Source organism: Leptinotarsa decemlineata, unplaced genomic scaffold (assembly GCF_025532065.1).
Source record: "Leptinotarsa decemlineata unplaced genomic scaffold, Ldec_3_MD MMD2_tig00026307_RagTag_RagTag, whole genome shotgun sequence".
Classification (NCBI taxonomy): domain Eukaryota; kingdom Metazoa; phylum Arthropoda; class Insecta; order Coleoptera; family Chrysomelidae; genus Leptinotarsa; species Leptinotarsa decemlineata.
The window spans coordinates 14,854,442-14,875,865 of NW_027412681.1; the positions used below are offsets into that span (position 1 = coordinate 14,854,442).

The 21,424-nt window shown below is 33.7% G+C and overlaps 1 protein-coding gene across 4 annotated transcripts in view; it reads left to right on the forward strand.

Moving 5' to 3' along the window:
* Positions 1–8,935: 8,935 nt before the first annotated feature.
* Positions 8,936–21,424, forward strand: part of LOC111516799 (uncharacterized) — a 30,003-nt gene continuing 17,514 nt past the window's right edge. Inside the window, exons 1-2 of one of the 4 annotated variants that reach the window (XR_012467016.1) lie at positions 8,936–9,076; positions 17,140–17,312. Coding sequence is in view for 1 of the 4 variants with exons in the window: in XM_074181157.1 (XP_074037258.1) it covers positions 19,682–19,814 (133 nt within the window). In the remaining 3 variants the exon portion in view is untranslated. Of the gene's footprint in view, positions 9,148–17,139; positions 17,313–19,579; positions 19,815–21,424 lie in introns of those variants that run through there. The other 3 variants (XR_012467015.1, XM_074181157.1, XR_012467014.1) reach the window with 3 other exon arrangements.

A 21,424-nucleotide genomic window follows, 5' to 3' on the forward strand; every position in this document is an offset into this window, starting at 1 on the left:
TACCAACCGAAAGTTAGACCTGTCAAAGATAAGAACCGAACATATGAACGAAGAAGAAAAATCAAAAATTCTTGAAATTTGTGAAGAGTTTTTTTGATATATTTTATAAAGAAGGAACTCCCTTGAGTTTCACAAGCAAGATCAGATACCACATACGAACAACAGACGAAATACCTATATATTCGGAATCTTATCGATACCCGTTTATTCATAAACAGGAAGTCGAGAATCAAATAAAAAAAATTGCTTGATTCAAAAATCATTAGACCAAGTAATTCTCCATGGTCGTCACCCATATGTGGAGGGTAGTTGTCGATTATCGGAAGCTCAACGAGAAAACGATTGACGATAAATATCCCCTTCCAAACATTCATGATCTCTTGGATAAGCTTGGGAAGTGTCAATATTTCATGACATTAGACCTGGCTAGCGGTTTCCATCAGATCGAGATGGAAGAAAAAGAAATCGAAAAAACGGCATTTAACACGAAAAATGGACATTACGAATTCCTCAGGATGCCATTTGGTTTAAAGAATGCTCCAGCAACTTTCGAGAGGGCAATAGATAATATTTTACGAGGAATCCAAAACGAAAAATGTCTCGCCTACCTAGACGATATAATTGTATTTTCCACCTCTCTTCAAGAACACTTGGAACGACTTAGATGCGTATTCCAAAGGCTCAGATATGCTAATTTCAAGATACAACTTGACAAATCTAAGTTCCTACGAAAGGAAGTTGCCTACTTAGGTCATATAATAACTCCTGATGGTGTTAAACCTAACCCAGACAAAATTAGAGCTATAAAACATTTTCCCCTTCCCAAAACTACCAAACAGATCAGAGGTTTCCTTGGTTTGTTAGGATATTACCGTCGCTTCATTAAAAATTTCGCGAAAATCACGAAAACTTTCACGAGATGCTTAAAAAATGGTTCTAAAATCTAACACAACAATGAATTTATGCAAAAACATGCAAAAACCTCTTGATGAACGAACCCATTTTGCAATACCCTGATTTCACGAAACCCTTTAACTTGACAACCGACGCCTTTAATGTAGCCCTAGGTGCCGTCTTGTCACAAGGAACTATAGGTAGAGATTTACCTGTGGCATACGCCTCAAGAACCTTAAATGATTCCGAGCAGAATTACTCCGCCATTGAAAAAGAGTTATTAGTCATTGTTTGGGCCACAAAATATTTCAGGCCGTACCTATATGGACGTAAATTTAATGTCATAACGGACCACAAACCACTACAATGGTTATTTTCACTAAAGGATCCCAACTCTAAACTACTGAGATGGAGATTCAAACTAGAAGAGTTTAACTTCTCTATAATATATAAAAAAGGCAAACTCAATACCAACGCAGACGCCTTGTCACGTGTTGAAGTACATACCAAAGGAACAAGAACTTTTTGGGAAGAGCTAGATGACATACTCCAAGAGTCAGAGCGTCTAGCAGGCCCATCTGTTTCTTTTAACACTCAAAATTCAATTAATACTAACCTAGACACCCCAGACTACCAACCGTCTTTAGATATCTTAGAAATTGGTCAACCTTTACAAGACAATGACAACATCTCTATGGTAGTAAACGTAGAGGCACCCAACACTGAAAACCAATTCGAAGAACTATCTATTCCCCTATTAAATAATAGCAACGAAATCGAACAAACTCACGAAAACAGTACAAGGATAGACAATGAAACCACCCTAGAAAATACTCAAGAAACCGAACAAACCGATAATCATACTGTTCATTCCAACGCGGACGAAAACCCAATCGTTAATATCCCAATAGTAAATTACGCTGTTAATTATGGTCAAAACCAAATCGCTATCTCATCAGTTTTGCACTCCCCAGCTAAGCCAAAGATCACAATATTATTTGAGAAAAATAAAAGAATTAATGTTCAACTTTCTAAAAATAATTTGGAACAAGAAACTATCAAATTTATTAAAGAATATATTGTACCAGATAATCAATACCACCTATTTTTCCAAGATCCTAATTTATATGAATCTTTCTCATTGATCTTACAAAAATATTTCAGAAGTACTTCACTTAAATTCAAAAAATGTAATAAGTTACTTCTAGATGTCACGAAAAAACGGGATATTGAAAACACAATCAGAAATTATCATGAAGGAAAATCAAACCACAGAGGCATCGATGAAACACTTCAAAGATTAAAAGGAAAATATCACTGGCCATATATGAAAAACTCGATTCAAACATTTATTAACGAATGCGAGTTGTGCCAACGATGTAAATATGATGGAAACCGCGTGAAAACACAGATGAATGTCACACCTACTGCGGTAGGTTCTTTTGAAATTGTTCACATAGATGTTTTCACCTTTGAAAAATCCAAATTTCTTACAATAATTGACAGTTTCTCAAAATATGCACAAGCATACTTTCTCGACGCTGTCGCAGGTACTGAAGTTGCGAATAATTTAATTAACTTATTTTCACACCATGGCATTCCTAAACAAATAATTTTAGATAACGGAACTGAATTCAAAAATGCAGTAGTTACGGAACTACTTGCTTTACATAAGATTAAAGTTCACTTTTGTTCTCCAAATCATCCTCAATCAAATGGAGTCATTGAAAGATTTCATTCCACCATTTCCGAGCATCTTCGCCTTCTCAATACAAAAGGATTTTCAAAAACACCAATAAAAATGAAAATGATTTATGCAATTCTAGCTTACAATCACTCCATTCATTCTGAAACTAAATGAAACCTATTGATGTTATCAATGGTCACACAACCAGTAACGAACCTTTTGACATGAAACTAAACCAAATTAATCAAATTTCAAAAATAGTTCAAAATCATGCTTGCAGAGAAAATTCAAATTTTATCAAAGATATAATGAATCAATTGATCAATATATTCGAAATGATTATATCAATTCTTCAAGACATCGAAAACTCGATATCCTTTGCAAGAATTGGAATCATGCACTCAAGTGTAATGAAAACTAACGAACTAAAAAGAGAACTAGAGTCTCTTGAAATTAAGTTCAAGAAAAATCAATTACCGATAGAAATTAGTTTAGAAAATATACCTTTGATTGAAAAATTTATTAAAATTGATTGTTACATACTCAACAACAAGATAACCTATATTTTCCATGTGCCAATAATCTATTCCTCTGAACTGAACCTTTACCATCTTTATTCAACTCCTATTTATACAGGGGGTCAGTTTAAGGCAATAGTACCGCAAAATAAATATTTACTAAAAAATGAATTGTACTACGCATTCATGAGCGACGCTTGCATGAAAATTCGTCCACAGTTATACATCTGTGAACAAGCTGACCTCTTCGAAGCAAAAAACACCAACCCTTGTGAAATCCAGCTTATAGACATCAAGGATCCATCCAGCTGCCAGCAAATAGATATCCACCTAACCCAATCAATGTTCAAACGTCTCGAAGAATCCAACCAATGGATTGGCCTCCTACCAAATGAAGAAACCATTAAAATGAAATGCTATCAACAAGAAGAAATGACCAAACTGATTGGCTCATTCTTAATCGAGATCCCAAATGGTTGCCAATTGACGACATCCCAAGAAGTCATTTCCAATGAAATTCGTTTAGCCACGCAGAGTAAGCCGATTTCATTTCCTGAAGTAAACATACCCAAGCAAATTTCAGCAACAAAACTGAACCTGAGTCTTCATCTGGACCAAATTAAATTAGACGAGCTACACGACATCAAATCGAGAATAATTGAAAACCGTCTTCTATCAAGAACAGACTTTATCCCATTTACCCCCAGTGCATGGACTGTCATCATATACTGTATTCTGGTAGTCTCCATGGCTTACTTCATCTACCAAAGAGTACAACGAACCAGATCGAAGTCCAAGGAACCTTTGGAAGCGCCAATAGAACTTCGAACCGTTCAACTTCCTCAGTAACCCTCCGAAGCTGAATCTGCGAAGGGAGGAATTATATCATGCCGCCACCAGAGAAGAAGCGAACTCAGCATTATCTCCTGACTCTGCAGAATTTACTTGTTTGCTCATTTGTTTAATTCAAGTCAGTCAGTAACTAGCATTCACACTGTCAACATCGTTCTTTTGAGCTAAAAGTTGTATTCCGTAAATGAATAAATCTTTTTAAAAAGGAATTTCCATCACTCGTTGATGTTTTTTGCATAAAATTTTACAATCATTCAATTACATTCTACGTATATTACACACCCTACATCCATGACATTATAACAATCACATTTCTAATCACATGAACAACTAGGTACTAGACTAAGTTTCAAGGTGAAAGAAATATTTTTTCGAATTTAGAAAAATTACATGTTCAATAGTGTATAGCGGTTATTTTGGACCTTCGGAATGGAATGTTGTTGATTTTCGTACAAAATTAATGAAAAACAATTGTTTGACAAAAATTAGCATGAAGGAAATAATAAAAAAGTAAAAAAAAACATTTATAAAAAAGTAAGGCGGGCCTAAAGACCCACCAGAGAAGTATGATATGCAAATGCCAATTTTTTTTTGTTGAAATACCGATAAATTGAAGAAATTTCAATTTTGTTATATATGGACCCCCTGAAAGCGGCATACTGTAAGAAATTACTCACCAAAATCTTCCACCGTCTCCCGGTCTAAGAAGCCCGAGTAGTGAATGGCAATGACATTTCTCCTCATGAAAACACAATCTACGGAATTGACATAAGGCTCAATACATGAACACGTTGACATTCACTGCCGAAGGAGACTCGTCTATAACGAGACAGCGTTGTTTTGACTCATCATAGTTCTCATCAGTGATGCTAGGTAGAAACACGAATGCAATGTTGGAATCAATTGGTGTCACGAATGTTTTGTTTTTGGCCCCACTATCACAATATTTACATTTTTTTTTAAATCCAGAATGAGGTGAGAATAACTATGAATATTGGGATTTTCACGATACACACATTTTTGGTAATGTTTCATATAAAATTGAAACCTATTGTTCATTTTGCATGTTGTTTGTGAAATTCATGACCAGAGAAAGACAGTAAAATGAAAATCTCCTAACGAATGGTTCACATTTACTTTTATTATTCACATTTCATAGCTCATGTAATTGTATACTGAAAATATCGAACATTGATTATATATATATATATATATATATATATATATATATATATATATATATATATATATATATATATATTATTACATTACATGCCCTTTGGACTTTAACTCAGTATAAATTTTGACCAAAGAGAGGAATGTTTCTAAAAGATTATTCCTTGAAATGACTTACATTTCGCAATCACAAAATTGTCTGAATAAAAAAACAGACTTACAACATTTAAGTGAAATATATTCCTATTTACTTTTTATAGACAAAAATTGGAATTCCTTCAAAGACAACTCATTTGACATTACTTAAATTCATTTATCAACTCATTAACAAAAATTATACCACAAAACTCTTTCTTCTGGAGGCAACTGTAACTCTTTGATTAATTGCACCAGCGGCAAATGCCAAGTCTACTTCTTCTTCAAAATTTAATAAATTGACAAGTGATGTGTTTCTAACCTAAGATCAGCACATTCATTCTCAAATTTAAAAAAACATTTTATGAATATTCCTCATTTAACGTATATATTTTGTAGCTTTCACTTACTTCATATGTCTTGTAATTTTACAGTTGTTATGTGTTTTTATCATGATCACAACGTTCATATTTTAATTTAAACCCAACTCAATTGCGACCAATCTTACTAACATTGTAAGTATCCGTCTGTTAACTTAAGTTCTGTATTTATTCAAAATCTATCATCTTAGCTCCCTGATGATGACAATAACCATTGTCGAAATATTGGAAATATAATGTTATAAGAGTACACTTGCGTTAAGAGTACACTTGCGTTATAAGAGTACACATATATATATATATATATATATATATATATATATATATATATATATATATCATTTTTCAATGGGTATGATGATGTCATAATCTTTGACTCTAAAGGAAGAGTTATTGATTGATACAATTTTCATTATTATTATGTTTTTGATGTAGTTTCAGTAAGTTACTGTATATACTGCTGATATTATCAATGTCAGTTTTCTCATTCATACAAACCGAAGACGTATTAGTTTCAACTATTTCGAGAAAAAGGCGTTTAGAAATGTTTTTCCTGCATGTAAAACTTTGATATTAGAGTATTTTGGTTTATGTCCTTCTTCTATAGAATGTTTTGCTAATGTGCATGATTTCTTATCAAGCTTTATATCACTTTCACGTGAAGTTAATCTATCATTCTATCAAGAGTTCTAGATGTTGTTCCAATATAATCAAAGTTACAATTGTTACAAGGAATGTTATAAATCTTTTTAACTTTTTGGTAGTTTGACAAATGAATTGTTCAAGCGTGTCTTCACTAACTAAATTCTACATAAAACACTTTATTGTAACATTTCAACTGAATAATTTCACTGGAATATTTGGAAAAGGATGAGTACATGAAAGATATCGATACTAATATTTCTAGTACCGAGGATGTTTTGATCAAAGCTTTCGCAGAAGTTATCAAGGAATTGTGCTCAGAAGATTCATCTGATAGAGCAGTGAACACAGTCTCTTTAAAAAATCAGATTGAGAATTTTGTCCCTCGAGTCAAGAGTCATGCGCATCAAGACGCCCAGGAATTCCTTCGTTATCTTTTAGAAGGTTCACATGATGACGTTAATAGAATTATTGAGAAATCTAAACCGACCTCGACGGAGATTAACGAAAACTTGAGCGATAGCGGGAAAGCACAAGAATCATGGCTGATTATATGAAAACATATAACTCTAAGATTGTAGATTATTTCGTTGGTCAATTGAAATCCACGATGAAGTGCACACATTGTGGACACTCATCTGTAACCTTTGATCCTTTCTGGGATTTATCAGTCCCTATACCACAAACTGGCCAATTGAGCCAATTGAGTTTATCACAGTGCTTGGATTCCTTCACAAGAGAAGAAACTTTGTATGGACATGAAAAACCGACATGTTCAAGTAGCAAGGAAAGGGGAAAATGCACAAAGTCTCTATCGATCCATAAGTTTTCCCGTATTTTATAGGCATTCATTTTGAAAGATTTTCTCTAACAGAAATATTCAGAAGCAAGTTGAATGTTGCCATCGAATTTCCTCTAGATGGATTAGATATGAACAATTATGCAGCACTATATGCACTTTCGAATCACGGTGGGTCTACCGACAGCGGACATTATACAGCATTCTGCAGACATCCTCATACTGGTACGTGGCACGAATACAATGATTCACACGTGTCACCAATTCCACCAAAATCGCTTGTGAGTGGAGATGCATACATCGTCTTTTATGAAAAGGAGGAAACGAGTTTTGAAAAGTTATTTTCGAACTGTTGATTTTAATGTCATAATGAATATGTTTTTATAGTTTTTCAATGAAAAAAAAATTAATACTTGTTACTGACTAAATTCTACATATTCAATTATTTATATTTCACAATTTGAAACACCTAATTTTGGAGTAACTGAGTTTTACCTAGCTTATTGATGTTTTATATGTAACTCAGTTTGTAATGAATGAAATGACCTCAGTGTATGTCCCAAATTGTCCCAAAATTTCACCAAATTATATCTATGGTACTTTCTGGAGGGACACGTGCTCCTGTGCCACCTTTCAGATCTGCCACTGGACGATTACAAGTTATATATTCGAAAGTCAAGATTACTCAAACGGGGTAAACGGCATAATAAAATGTCTGATTGCAATTTCTGAAAAGTGTCATTATACTCGACTAGAGCTTTAACTATTTTTGCAGCTTTTCAGCGGAATAAGCCGGTTGGAAACGAATGTATATCAAATAACGGATTGGAAATGAAGAAATTTCGAAATTTTACATCAGTCTGAAAGAATTGTGAATACATAAGCAAATTCCAAATATAAATATGTCAAGTAACGACAACAAAAAATTAAAATGGGATTACTAACTGAAAACACCAGTGATCGCGATAGGAATGATGCAATATCAACACCGTCATATCTCAACAGTATACACTCACCGGACAATCGGTGTCGAAATGCTTCAAATGTATTTCTTCATTTGCGTTCGTTCTATTTGAACTGATTTGAAATTCAAAAAGTGGTAACGTATTAAGGAATTCATGAAAATATGACCAGTTTTCTTTATTTTATTTTTCATTTTCATTTTTCTTTTCGTGTATTTGTCTATTGATGATTTTCACCTAATATGCAAACTTTGTATTCAACGCGAAATTCGGCTGTGTTTCCTATTCTGATTGAATATATGGAGCGCTCCTCGTATATTTGGTCGGTCGCTGAAACAGCAGCAAAACCACAGGGATTCGATATATAGACTCGCTACAGAAAAAATATCAGATGATTCGACAACCTATTGAGAAAGTTGCTGGCCAGCTAGTGTTGTGTGATCCAACGGGTTCTTACTATCATCCTTCTGGAACCAGAAGTCTCTCTACAAGTCGCTACTAGAGCCGGTGAGAACCACAGTCACGTAATCTCTCTCGCTCTTTTTTTGTGTCCTGAACGAAATTCTATTGGGAACTTTCTCAGATCATACAATCCTGTGTTATACTACAGTCCACTCAACTAATGAAGCTGCAACTATCACTACTAATACAGCGAGTGTTACACTTGAGTGAAGAGTTCAAACCTTAACGATTAAAAATAACGTCGTCAAAGCAACTTTCTAGGTTTGTTGGCCGTATTCCGCGGAAGCCATTGTCAAAGGCGATGCGGAAACAGACAAAATAATCTATTCGTTTTTCTGGCTATCTGCACTTAATTGCTCTCAATTGATCCAATGCATATGAATGAAGAAACCGCACATCCGAACTGATGTTGTTGTTCAACAAACGATATCAATGCAAATAACTGAGTGAACGTTGTTAACCTTGTCATATTTTGATGAATTCCTTAATACGTTACCACTTTTTGAAGTTCAAATAGAACGGCCGCAAATGAAGAAATACGTTTGAATCATTTCGACACGGATTGTCCGGTGAGTTTATACTGTTGAGATATGACGGTGTTGAAATTGCATCATACCTATCGTGATCACTGGTGTTTTCAGTGAGTATTCCCATTTCAATTTTTTATAATAATAATAATATGTCTTTATTCACACTTAATTATAATACGATAATACAATACTATATCCCATAATAGTGTGTAAGGGCGGAATTCAGTCGCCCCTATCCAAGGATACTGGTGACTGCTCTTCCATTCAACCCTTAAAACAAAACTAAAGAGAACGAGAAAAGAGAGAAAAAAATAAGAGAAGAGAAAACAAATCTAAATCTAGAGGTTCACAGGCTTTACAAGTGTAACTCGAAGTCACGAAAAAAAATATATTATTTACAAATCAAAAATAATAGTAATATAAATGTTTTCAACTGCGTGAATGAGAATCAGATTAAAGCTAGGGTGCTAACAGTAATTAGATCATGAAGGTTCCAAAGGAATTGATAAAAAAACAAGAAAACAAAGGGAGAGGCTTGAAGGCAGAAAGCACATCAATTATTATTGATCAGACTTTTAACTCTTGCTTTCGTGGCACAACACTTATATTTGAAGTCTATCCTCAAATAACATGTTTCTCAGTGAGTACTTGAAAACAGATTTATTCATGGTTTTTAACGAGTCAGGAATGGCATTATAGATCTTTGTTACATTATAAAGAAACGATCTTTGGTATAGTGAAGTATGGTGTATTGGAGGGGTAAGGCGGTATCGATATCTGGTATGAAATGCGTGAACGTCGTGTCTGAATGAAAGTTTGTTGTATAAGTAAATAGGTACTTTCGTTTGAATTACATTATGTATAAAACAACTTGTCTGTAGTAACCCTCTTTGTTTCATAGTTAACCAATTCGATTCTTTAATTTTATGAGAAATTGAATTACGTTTCCTTATTCCATAAATGAACCGGGCACATGCATTTTGAACAATCTGAATACGATTTTGATCGTGATTGGTCAAACTAGAGTGATACACCATATTTGCAAAGTTAAAGTAGCTCAACACTAAGGTTTCACACAATTTCTTTTTTGTTTTAACATCTTAAATTTTTGAAAAATTTGATACTAGTTTGAGGTTACAATATGCATTTTTGATGCATTTCGTTACATGTGCACTGAACCTCAACTCTGTGTCCAGAACTACACCTAAGTTTCTTGTTGAGCTCACGGCTTCAATGTCTTCTGTACCAATTTTAATGTTAATTTGATCAAGTTTATTCTTGTTGTTCCTGTTACCAAAAATTAATAACTTGGACTTGACAGGATTGATTAGCAGACAGTGATCCTTTGATATGTTATTCAACCTATCAAGGTCTTCATTGAGAATAGAGCATGCCTCATTTACGTTTTCTGGATGAAATGTGTAATAAATTTGCGTGTCATCTGCATAGTAATGAGTTTGACAATGAGATAGACATGCTGACAGATTTGCAGTATACATCATGAATAATAAAGGTCCCAAAATGGAACCTTGAGGGACACCGGTCGAGAGACTTAGAGGTATAGAACATTTATCCCCAGATTTAACTAGCTGAATACGATCTGTTAAGTAACTTCTGATCAACATTGTTGCACTATTGGTGAAGCCATTCAAGTGTAAGATTGCTAATAGTAGTTGATGGTTGATGCGATCAAACGCCTTCGAATAATCCAGTAAGACAAGAGTAGCCGAGTTGTTATTGTCAAGAGCAGTAAATAAGTCATCTGTAACTTTAAGAAGTGCTGAAGTGCAACTGTGATTGGGTCGAAATCCGGATTAATTATCTGGTAGAAGATTATGGTATTCTAGATACTCTCTCATTTGTACGTTTGAACTTTTTTCCAATATTTTTGAAAGTGTAGGCAATATACTGATAGGTCTCAAGTCCTTCAAATGTTTTGGCTTATTCATTTTTGGAAGGGGAAGTACGTGTGCGATTTTCCAACAATCTGGAAATATAGAACTTTCTATACAGTAGTTCACAAGATGGGTGATGTATAAGATTAAGCGGGGACAACAAAGTAGAATCATTTTCAAATTTATATAATCTGCTCCTGTAGCATTAGATTTAATTTCGAAAAGATATTTTTTTACTGTATCAATATCGACTGTGCTGAAATAAAATGTATCGGAAGCTGCCTTGATATTATTGTTGTAAAATTTCAAAGCATCTTCATTTGGTTTATCATTTTAGTGGGCAGATTGTACGAAATGTCTGTTGATAATATCGACATCATTTAATTCTCTGGGCAATTTAAAATAACTTTTTGGGGCCTAATATTTAGATTTTTTAAAGTTTTCCAGACAGATTTGCTACTGTGATCATTCCTAACAATATTAGAAAAAAAATGATTTCTTTTGCTGTTGTACCGATAAATTACAAAAATTTCTCATTTCTTTATAATACTGCCAATCATATTTATATTTTAAATTTGCTTATGTATTCACAATTCCTTTAGACTGACGTAAAATTTCGAAATTTATTCATGAGGAAGCCAAGTGCTGTTCATTTTCAATGAGTTACTTGATATACATTCGTTTCCAGCCGGCTTATTCCGCTATAAAGCTGTGAAAGTAGTTATACCTCTAGTCAAATATAATTATACTTTTCAGAAATTGCAATCAGGCATTTTATTACGCAGTTTACCACGATTGAGTAGCCTTGACTTTCTAATATATAACTTGTAATCGTCCAGTGGCGGATCTGAAAGGGGGCACAGGAGCACGTGCCCCCACAAAAAATACAATAGATATATTTTGGTGACATTTTGGGACAATTTGGAACAGAAACTGAGGTTATTTTATTCATTACGAACTGAGGTATACATAAAAAATCAATTAGCTAGGTAAAATTCAGTTACTTTTAAATTAGGTAATTCAAATTGTGAAATATAAATAATGGAATATGTAGGATTTAGTAAGTAAAAAGTCATTTGTGGAATTATTCAGTTGAAATGTTACAATAAAGTGTTTTTTGAATAAGTGTTTCATCATAGTTGTACCGTTCTTTATTGTGAAAAAGTGAAAAGTGTCTCCAATCAAACCTTCTGGTTTGTGCTGATATGAAATAGGTGGCAGTGAAAGAAGGAAAAGGCGTATAATAATTCTTTTACAAGAAACCAAAGGTAAGCTCAACAATATAATGAACTGACGGCAAGGTTCCCCAATAAGGAGGAAATGTATAGGCAAGCTGCAACACCTGTTAACTCACGATATAAATGATGCCTATATTGGTGACATTCTTCAAGGGGCAATGAAATACAAAAAAGATTTGCCATGCTTTTTGGCCTTGAAAGGTGAATTGCAAATTTCAAAACAAATGTGGAAATCAAATCCCAAAAATAGGACTATTTCCAATACAATGAATGCTGAAGTAGTCTTGAGCATGTATATAAGAAAGCACAAAAGAAAATTACCTCTGAAGGAGCTCTAAAAAATGTAAGTAACAAAAATATTATGTTTATATCATTTTGAAAAGAGAAATGAAAATTTCTATGTTTTTCACCACGTAATAACAACGGCCACATCCATCAATTTATTTATATCATTTATCATGTTCGACCAATGATAAATTTGATTAGCAAAAAGTTCATCATGCTTGTACCTCAACAGCGTTTCACTTAGTGGTAATGATGGTAAGAGTTATTTTTAATATACATATTTTTCCCATTGTTATTTCTTATACAATATTTGAAACTAAGCAATGGTTTTGATTTATTTTTGAATGTTTTCCTGAATGCATACTACTGAACATCAATAGAAAACCTACGAGGACTTGTGACTTGTTAAAAGCATTTGTTTGTGTTAACCACAGAATACTGCTGCGGAAGCTACATCATTATGAAATTGCTGGAAACTGCCCGAAATGGTTTGAATCCTACCTTACAGGACGTAGACAGTTTATTGAAACCAATAGTTGCTCATGTACAGAGAATGTGAAAGCAGGAGTGCCTCAAGGATCGATTTTAGGACCCAAACTGTTTTTACAATATGTAAATGACCTGGCTGCTGTACGTATTTCTGGTAGTTTCACCATTTTTGCAGATGATTCCACACTTTTGTGGCATAATATGAATCAGCAGAAATTATATGAAAGCATCTGTGATGACCTCAGTGAAATTAACAATGGTGCGATGCAAATCTGCTGTCATTCAACGCTAAAAACTAGTTCAATCACCGTTGAGTGCAATCTACTAGAAATACATATGGAAAGTACACTAGTAGCAAATAAGAAATCTACCAAATTTTTGGGAATTGATATAGATGAGTGTCTGAAATTTGAGGAGCATATAGGTATCAAAAACAAGAAACTTTCCTTCGGGTGTTTTGCACTTGGAATATTATTAAAGGAACTAGGATTTCACGCAGCAAAAAATGTTTATTATGCCCTCATAGACTTTCACCTAAGATATGGCATAGCATTTTGGGGTGTATGCAGTGAATATATATATGTATATTTTTTTAAATTTTTTTCTTTCCTTCTCTTTGTAGTGTTTTTTATTTATACATTATATTGACACAAAAATTACTCAAATTACACAAAAAAGCGCTTAAGGACTTTTCCGCAACTGAGCCAGCGTACGGCAGTATGATATGGTAAATCATTTTCCCCAATCTGTTGAATGAACTCGCGGAATTGTCGGTGATTCAGCCCAGTGGATCTGATGAAGTTAACAACTGATATGACTGGTTTTAGAACTTCAGACATATCCAAACATTTTCCACACAAGGACTGTTGATGAATGATACAATGTAAGACTAATGGTTTCGAATCACCATCATTTTCTACAGCCTTTAACACAAGTGCAACCACTCCTTTATATTTACCATACATATTTTTGCCTCCATCAGTTGTTATAGATTTCAAATTTCTCCATCGGAGGTTCCTTTTTTGAATGGCATTTTCAACTACCGTGAAAATATCTGCCCCAGTTGTCGTGCCGTGGATACTATGGATATTAAGAAGTTCTCCATACACTTCATAGCTTTTATCTACTCCGCGAATAAAAATCAACACCTGAGCAGTATCTGACACATTCGTTGACTCATCCAATGCTAGAGAAAACCACTCATGATGTCCATTTTTGTCAGACTCATGATGTCCATTTTTAAAATAAATTTACCTTTTCGGGGCATATTTCTTTGGCTACTGCAATCAAGCATTCTTTTATCATTTCTCCATCGGCTGAATGGTTTGCGACGTTTTCCGATTTCAAGAGGCACACGAGAGCTATCCCGAGTTGCAGACTCTTGTTCAGTATTCGCTTTGGTACACAAAGATTACTGCGATTTGAGACCGCGTTTCAAAGCTTCAAATTTTCATTTCCGCAAACTTCCTGTAAACTTGGAGTAACTCTGAAGATGTTTCGATTCATAGTGTCGTTTAATGTTATAGTCTTTGAGAACAGCTATGATTTCAGCACAAATTAAACATAGCGCCTTATTACTGGACTCCATCACAAAATACTGAAAGTTCCATTTTTCATGGAACGTTCTGCATTCACTATCGATTTTTCGCTTCTTTTCCAAACTAAAAAAACACACATAAAAACAATAAGTCAAATCAAATTACTTTTATTGACGGGTGTTACTTTATTTCACAATAGACACTTTCGCTTCCTACGCAGACTAACTCGCAGTTGCGCCACTAGCCTTTTTATATGTAATTATTACTGCCATCTCGAGGTGATCGGAATACACTAGCTGGAACCAGAACTTTCTCGAACCAATGCGGTAATTCCAAATATTTAATTACGCCTGATGCCACCTAGCGGGTAGCTGAAAAAGATAGTAATTAGTACAACTACTCGCCATTAGATGTCGTTAAGTGTCACAATACAAAATGATAATTGAAATGCAAAAAAAAAGTTTGCTTAGGTCACGCACTTTGCGACTATCCTAGTCTAGAAATATAGTTAAGGGCAGAAATTAGCCCTTGGAACAAACTGAGAAAATCATTAGGGCCCGAAGGCTTCAAAGTTTGGGGAACCCTGATCTAGAGGGAAATTAACTCCTTATTCAGATCATGACTGTCAATAATCGCTTTTGAGATCTCTGCAAAATTTTAAATTATCGAATTTTGGTTGTTCGCTATACCGCCCCCTTTGAAAAGTGGTGTAGAAGAAGCTTCTGTATTATCGTTTGCTTTTTACGATCTGGTATCACCCAACTTTTAATGCGACGTTTCGTTCATTATATTTTATTATCAACTCCTTTTTCAAATACGGAAATCTAAATTTCACATCAATTTCAATCGCCACCATCATAACAAATTCAATTATGTATCACAACATATGTATTTGTCGACGTTACTATTCTAAAAAACAGCATCAAAGTTGGGTCGTAGAGTTCCCGTCAGTGATGTTTCAAAAATGCAGAAAGCAGAGAAAAATTATCTGAATATAGACATACCCACCCTTCAACTTCAATTATATGTCGAAAATTTGAAGGTGGTAATGTTCAAAAACTAATTGTCACCATAAATTTGGCAATGTATTAAAACACTTGTATTTTTTCGAGTTTCAATTTCAAATATTTGATTGCAATTCAATAACTGAAAAATTTATTTCAATAAGAGTCCAAATTTGCATTCAGGTCAATCTTCATCGTCTAATTCAAGTCCTCTTGCCACCATATGAAAGAAAAAGTTACATAGTCATATTTTGAAATACTTTCTATCATGACCAATACCAGTAATATTGTTATCCACTGCAACTTTCACTGACTTCTAATTAATTGTCACAAAATATCCATAAGAATTCATTTTTCCCAAAATTATTGGAGAGCTGTTCGTCCACAGAAGAGACAATTATAATTACCACGAAAGCTCCAGCTCAAGTGTAATCTGTCATCATTTGTGAATTACAAGTTTCTCTCCAGATGGAATTCATTACTTTATTGAAATTATTCTCCAAAAATCCACGACTTAATAAGCAATTTTCTGTGATAATTATTGATTGTTCCATTTATAAATAGAAACTTTTTTCTCATTTGAACTCATTAGTTTGGTGATCGATAAGATGTGAATATATTCACTTTTATATTCAAATATACATTTACGTTCACATAATAATAATATAATGAAGAGGGTTTTTTCACAGTAAACGATGTATAAAGACTAAAAAAATCGTTTAAAAATGCATTAGAATAAACGCGGAAAAAACACAGAAGTAGCTGCAAAAGCTACTTGAATATGCGTATATGAAGGTAGTAACAAAATAAGTACAAAATGAGAGTAAAAGTAGCCAATATAAAGTCGAAATAATAATTACGGTGTAATCTGGAGTTTGACATAATCAATGAAAAATGTAATATCTAACACCTAAGTATCTTTGTATCAAAATAACCACGATACTATTAATCACATTCTAATCAGTTATATTCAGGTCACAAACCGGGTAATTTTACATTTTCGGGGTAACGTCGTTTAATACTGGATAACACGACCTATCGACAGAGCTCTTTGTGAATTTATCCTAATCAACTGTTATAGGTGTTATTCATTTTTTTATTTATTTTTTTCATGGTTTTTGCACTTGATCTATTACTAACAATCGACTTTTTTATTTTATTCATAAATAACTTATAAACAGATATATTCTTTAGCTCATTTGATAAAAAATTATATATTCTTGTAGCAAGGTAATTTGCACTCCCTTGACCTATAAATTTTTCACTTTTAGGAAAGAAAATTGCATCAGCTCTTCTGGTATTATTAGAATGTTTATGATAGGTGAGTTGCATTTCATCAGCTTTAACATAAAGTAAAATTTTATTACCAAATATTTGTCTCACATCTCTACATTGAGATTCATTATGAAGTGCGTCAGAAGAAAGTGTCAGCTTTTTCCATACATAACTTTCATAACTCTGCAAAACCTGTACTTGGTTCGAGAGGCAATCATTGATCCCATTCACATTCTTATTCATATTCCATTTCATACTAACGGACAAATTCATCAATAAATTTCAAACTAATTTTTCAGCTTTATGTTCAGTAAATTCTTGATGAATATTATGTATTATTCTCCAATAAAAATTCGTTAAAATATGTTTTTTTTTCAGATTCTGATGTGTGCTATGAAATATTGCTGATGATTATTGAGAACAACAATTGAGTTAACTTCATCGAAAGCTCAGATATATATATATAGATGGATAGTTTTTTTGGTGAAAACCCATGAGTGACATAATCTCATCGAACATGAATGTTGTGAAAGATGCAGAAGATAACCAAGGTAGGTACCTAATTCTCGGATCATTTTTTCTCTTCACTGCTCACTCTTAGGTACTGTATTCATTTCAAAAGTTTTCATGGACGAGTATTTTAGAAATCAAAAAGATGTAGATTACTGCTGGATACTTGTTGATTTCATTCATATTAATATCCGTTCAACATTGTGTTTTGAGAATATGATGATTTTTTCTCAAGACGTCTCTGATTCTATGTAGGTATTACCTTATTGAATGGAGCACTATTTCTGATAACAATCCTTTCAACAATGGGGTTAGTTGATACTGGTCTAAAATCAAATATATAAACACTCTTACTCAAATTGTGTACAATTTCTGAGGAGAAAATCGCCAACGAACAAAGTGATATATCCCTTATAGTCATTATAGTTTCTATTGAAACTTCTGCAGCCTCCGCATTGTATCAAATACTATTCTCGTCCCTACCTAAACGCCTCTAATCAACAAAAACATTCATTTCGTTTTTTCGGGGAGAAAGGATTTGGCTTTCTACTTCTCCACTTTGATACAAAAAACTAACTGCTTCTAAAAATGTTTCCCTTCCAATTTAAACAAGATACCTTTGGCTGAGTTGTAATCAAATGAGTATTTGTTTCAAAAATATCTTCTTTTCGGGAAGGCTTTTCTTCTTTCCTTCCGTCGGAAGACTCCACATGTTGTTGTATCAAGGTGGAGAAGTAGAAAGCCAAAATTTTTTTTACAATAAAGAAACTTTTAAAAATATGCCTTTTTCAATGTATTTACTTTCTTGTTCCAATTATCCCTTCAATTTGCAGAACTTTTCAATATGGATGAGCTTTGTGTTTGTTGATTGCTCGGATACAATTGGAAATGAGACGCTTTCATGTTGCTCGTTCTCATTATTATGATTATTACTATAATGAAACAAATAACTCATTTGAAATCCATCTGAACTCGTTTTTTACGATTTTTTCAAACTGCCACATGAAATTATGATATATGGTAAACATATTCCGGAGAGATACGAATAATTGCTCAATTTCGGATGGAAACACCTCACCCCTCTCCTTATGTGAACCTACGATTGAGTAGGAGAGATACCCGACGAGAAAACAACAACTAAACCAGGTTCAGCCCGTTTGAAATGATACCCCTGGTACTGACGAGGAGCTATTATTCCGAAACCGGTCTATCGGTGGTCATCCCGATCAAATGAAATTGGATTCACTTGCCACGAATTTCACAAATGAAAGACGTAGCACAGGTGTCTGATAGTTTTATTTCAGCTTTCTGCACAGCATCAGCTGAAATAATTGTTGTTTTTCCGTCGTGTATCTGCCACCTACAAAATCATAGGTTCACAAGAGAGGCAGATATATATAAAAAACTTGAAGTCCGGGTTACGTCTAGAAGTTCTGGAGAAAAAAATATTTCCGATAACTTAGTGAATTGAAAAAAATCACTCAGAAATTATTAACGGATTCAAATGATATGAAATACCATCCTCATAGAGAACTTATATACTATATAATCAAATAAATGGCTTAAGACGGTTTTGACTTGATAACTGAACTCTGCGTGGATGTAATGAACCACAATATTGAAAATAACGATTTTTTTATTGGCGTTTCATTTTTAGACGAAGCACAAATTTATTTGTCCAGATATTTCGATTCATATGTAATAACCATTCAAGGTCAATGGGTAAACTGGTATTTTGAAACTGCCATATCTGGTTTCAATGTCATGGTGTATCGTCGAATTTCGCTGTAACAGTATGTAATATGAGACTGGATATTGAATTATTATGTCAGAGAACAGTGAATCGAAATCAACAATGATTTTATTGTTTGTAACAATTGATTACGAACGCGTTCTCAATAATGTTGTGAATCTGTTGTATATACATCCACATATTCTGGGGTCAAAAAAAATTCAATTGGATGAAACAACACAAATGTTCTCTTTTGGTCGAAAAAAACTACATCAGGCAAACGCTTATATGAGACTGACGGGAGAAACGAATAGTTCAATTAATTCGGAACTTCTCGTTCCCCAAACTGAAGTCTTCAATGTTGTCAAAGAATACCCCATGCATTGGCTCACGCTTGTATTGCTGCAAGAGTGAAGATTTCAAACAGATTTCAAACAGATCTCTCCGGCTTTTATAAGGGCTTTTTGCTGGACGCGTTCCAACTCGGTGACAGGGTTGTTATCACTTTATTGGATGTGGATGTACCTTTATTGTACCTTGGTACTCGCATGATAGCACCAAGGAAAAACAATTACAACTTATGTGTGACGGTAAAATCATTTAATGGAAATCATTATTTTGCAATAACTTTGGAATCTAGGTTACGGAAATATAAAGACTACCGCTTTGTAGTTGACTATGTCCGTAATGAAAAATTGCAAAATCGTTAGTACTACTTTTGAGTACTCTCGACAAATGCAAGAAGTTTCCAATAGTTTGAAAGTGTCATCTGGAAATGATAAAGCAGATGATGAAGAGGTGGAGATTGAGGGTAAGTGTTTCAATAATCGATATACATTACCGTTAAAAATCATTTTGAATTTCTCTACCACGAATTGAAAACAGTGAACTATCTGAGAAAGTTTCAAACTCGCTTGTGAACTATCGATTACATTACAACAATTATAGATCATAAAAACAGAAGTGTGGAAATATTTGAGAAAATTACGACCTCGTATACATTGAGGCAATTGAACATATGTCAAAGGTGGTATGTTCAAAAACTGGTGAATGGATTTTGATGAGATTTGACACATTCAGTATCTTATTCCAGTAATAATGCTGTTCAATGACTGTTGTTGGTTCATGTTCACTCAGAATTGGTTCAAGATTGGGAAGAGAAATGTGTGAGTTAAATCAAATTAAATTGAATTGAAGAGATGAAAATATTCAAGTCTCATATCGCTTGTGCCATAAGAGACAAATAGTGGTAATTTTGTTCATGTGAACATGTATATTATAGAAAGTTTTCACAAAATTCATATTGTTCCATCCCAGTAGCCAAATTGAGTAAAAATAAAAACAACACTCTACAGTGCGATCAGTACAGTCTGCATCATATGGGATGCTTTATATTTATTTGAAATTCGATTTTGGTATCAATTTCCACTCCGATCGCAATGGTAAATGACCGAATTTTTCCATCCTGAATTAGCTGATGTCATGGAATATATATTTTTGGAAAGGTACGTCATGTCTAGAATTATAACAATATAACTGAGGCAAACGAACACACACAGGTCACACAGAAATCTTCATCACAATATTTCTGAAAATTTGTGTACTGTACCTCATGTAGATATTTAACCAAAGTTCGATAGCACTATTGACATTTTATAAATAACCATTCATTTAGTTGAACGCTACTTTCACACCAATAGTCCAAAATATCTTGGGCAGCTGAAATTTGAAATAATCATTTTTTTTTTAATTTAAGTTGTTTATTGACCCTTCAACCATTCAGGTTGAAGAGAATAAATTCTGGGTTAGTGGGTCGCGGTTGAATAGAACCTGGAGTACCAAACTACTACTGCGACAGACACCATCAGTGGAATGTGTGTCGACTGAGAGAACCGAGGTAATAACTAGAATCCTTTCTCTGATCGTGACTCCGGCCGTGAAAGCCCATGTTCCTACATTCGGAGTATCCGAGTCCTTCATAACTTCTTTCAATAATTTGTAATTACTATTTCACAAAACTGCAACACGTATTTCACTGAACAATAGTCTTCTCATATTAAGTATGAAATTTTCAGAAAGAAACTATTATATAGTGAAATACGTATATCGAATATGATGAGTTATTTCCTGGTGATATAAACTTGGAAAGCAGAACGCGTGTCGAGAGACAGCAATTTGGTTCTAGTGAGGATAATATAATATATGAATATTTGTAAAAAAAGTTCTTGAAATATTTGTTCGAATAAATTGATTGATGTAGCCATTATACTACGTGGTAGGAGTTCATCATGAGTTTTCTTGTATTAATTCGAAAATGTCCATAAAGGACGAACCTGCAGTAACGATAGTTACAAATAAAAGTGGTGAAAACATAGAAAGTTCCATTTCTCATTTTTCATTATACTTTTTTAATTTAATATT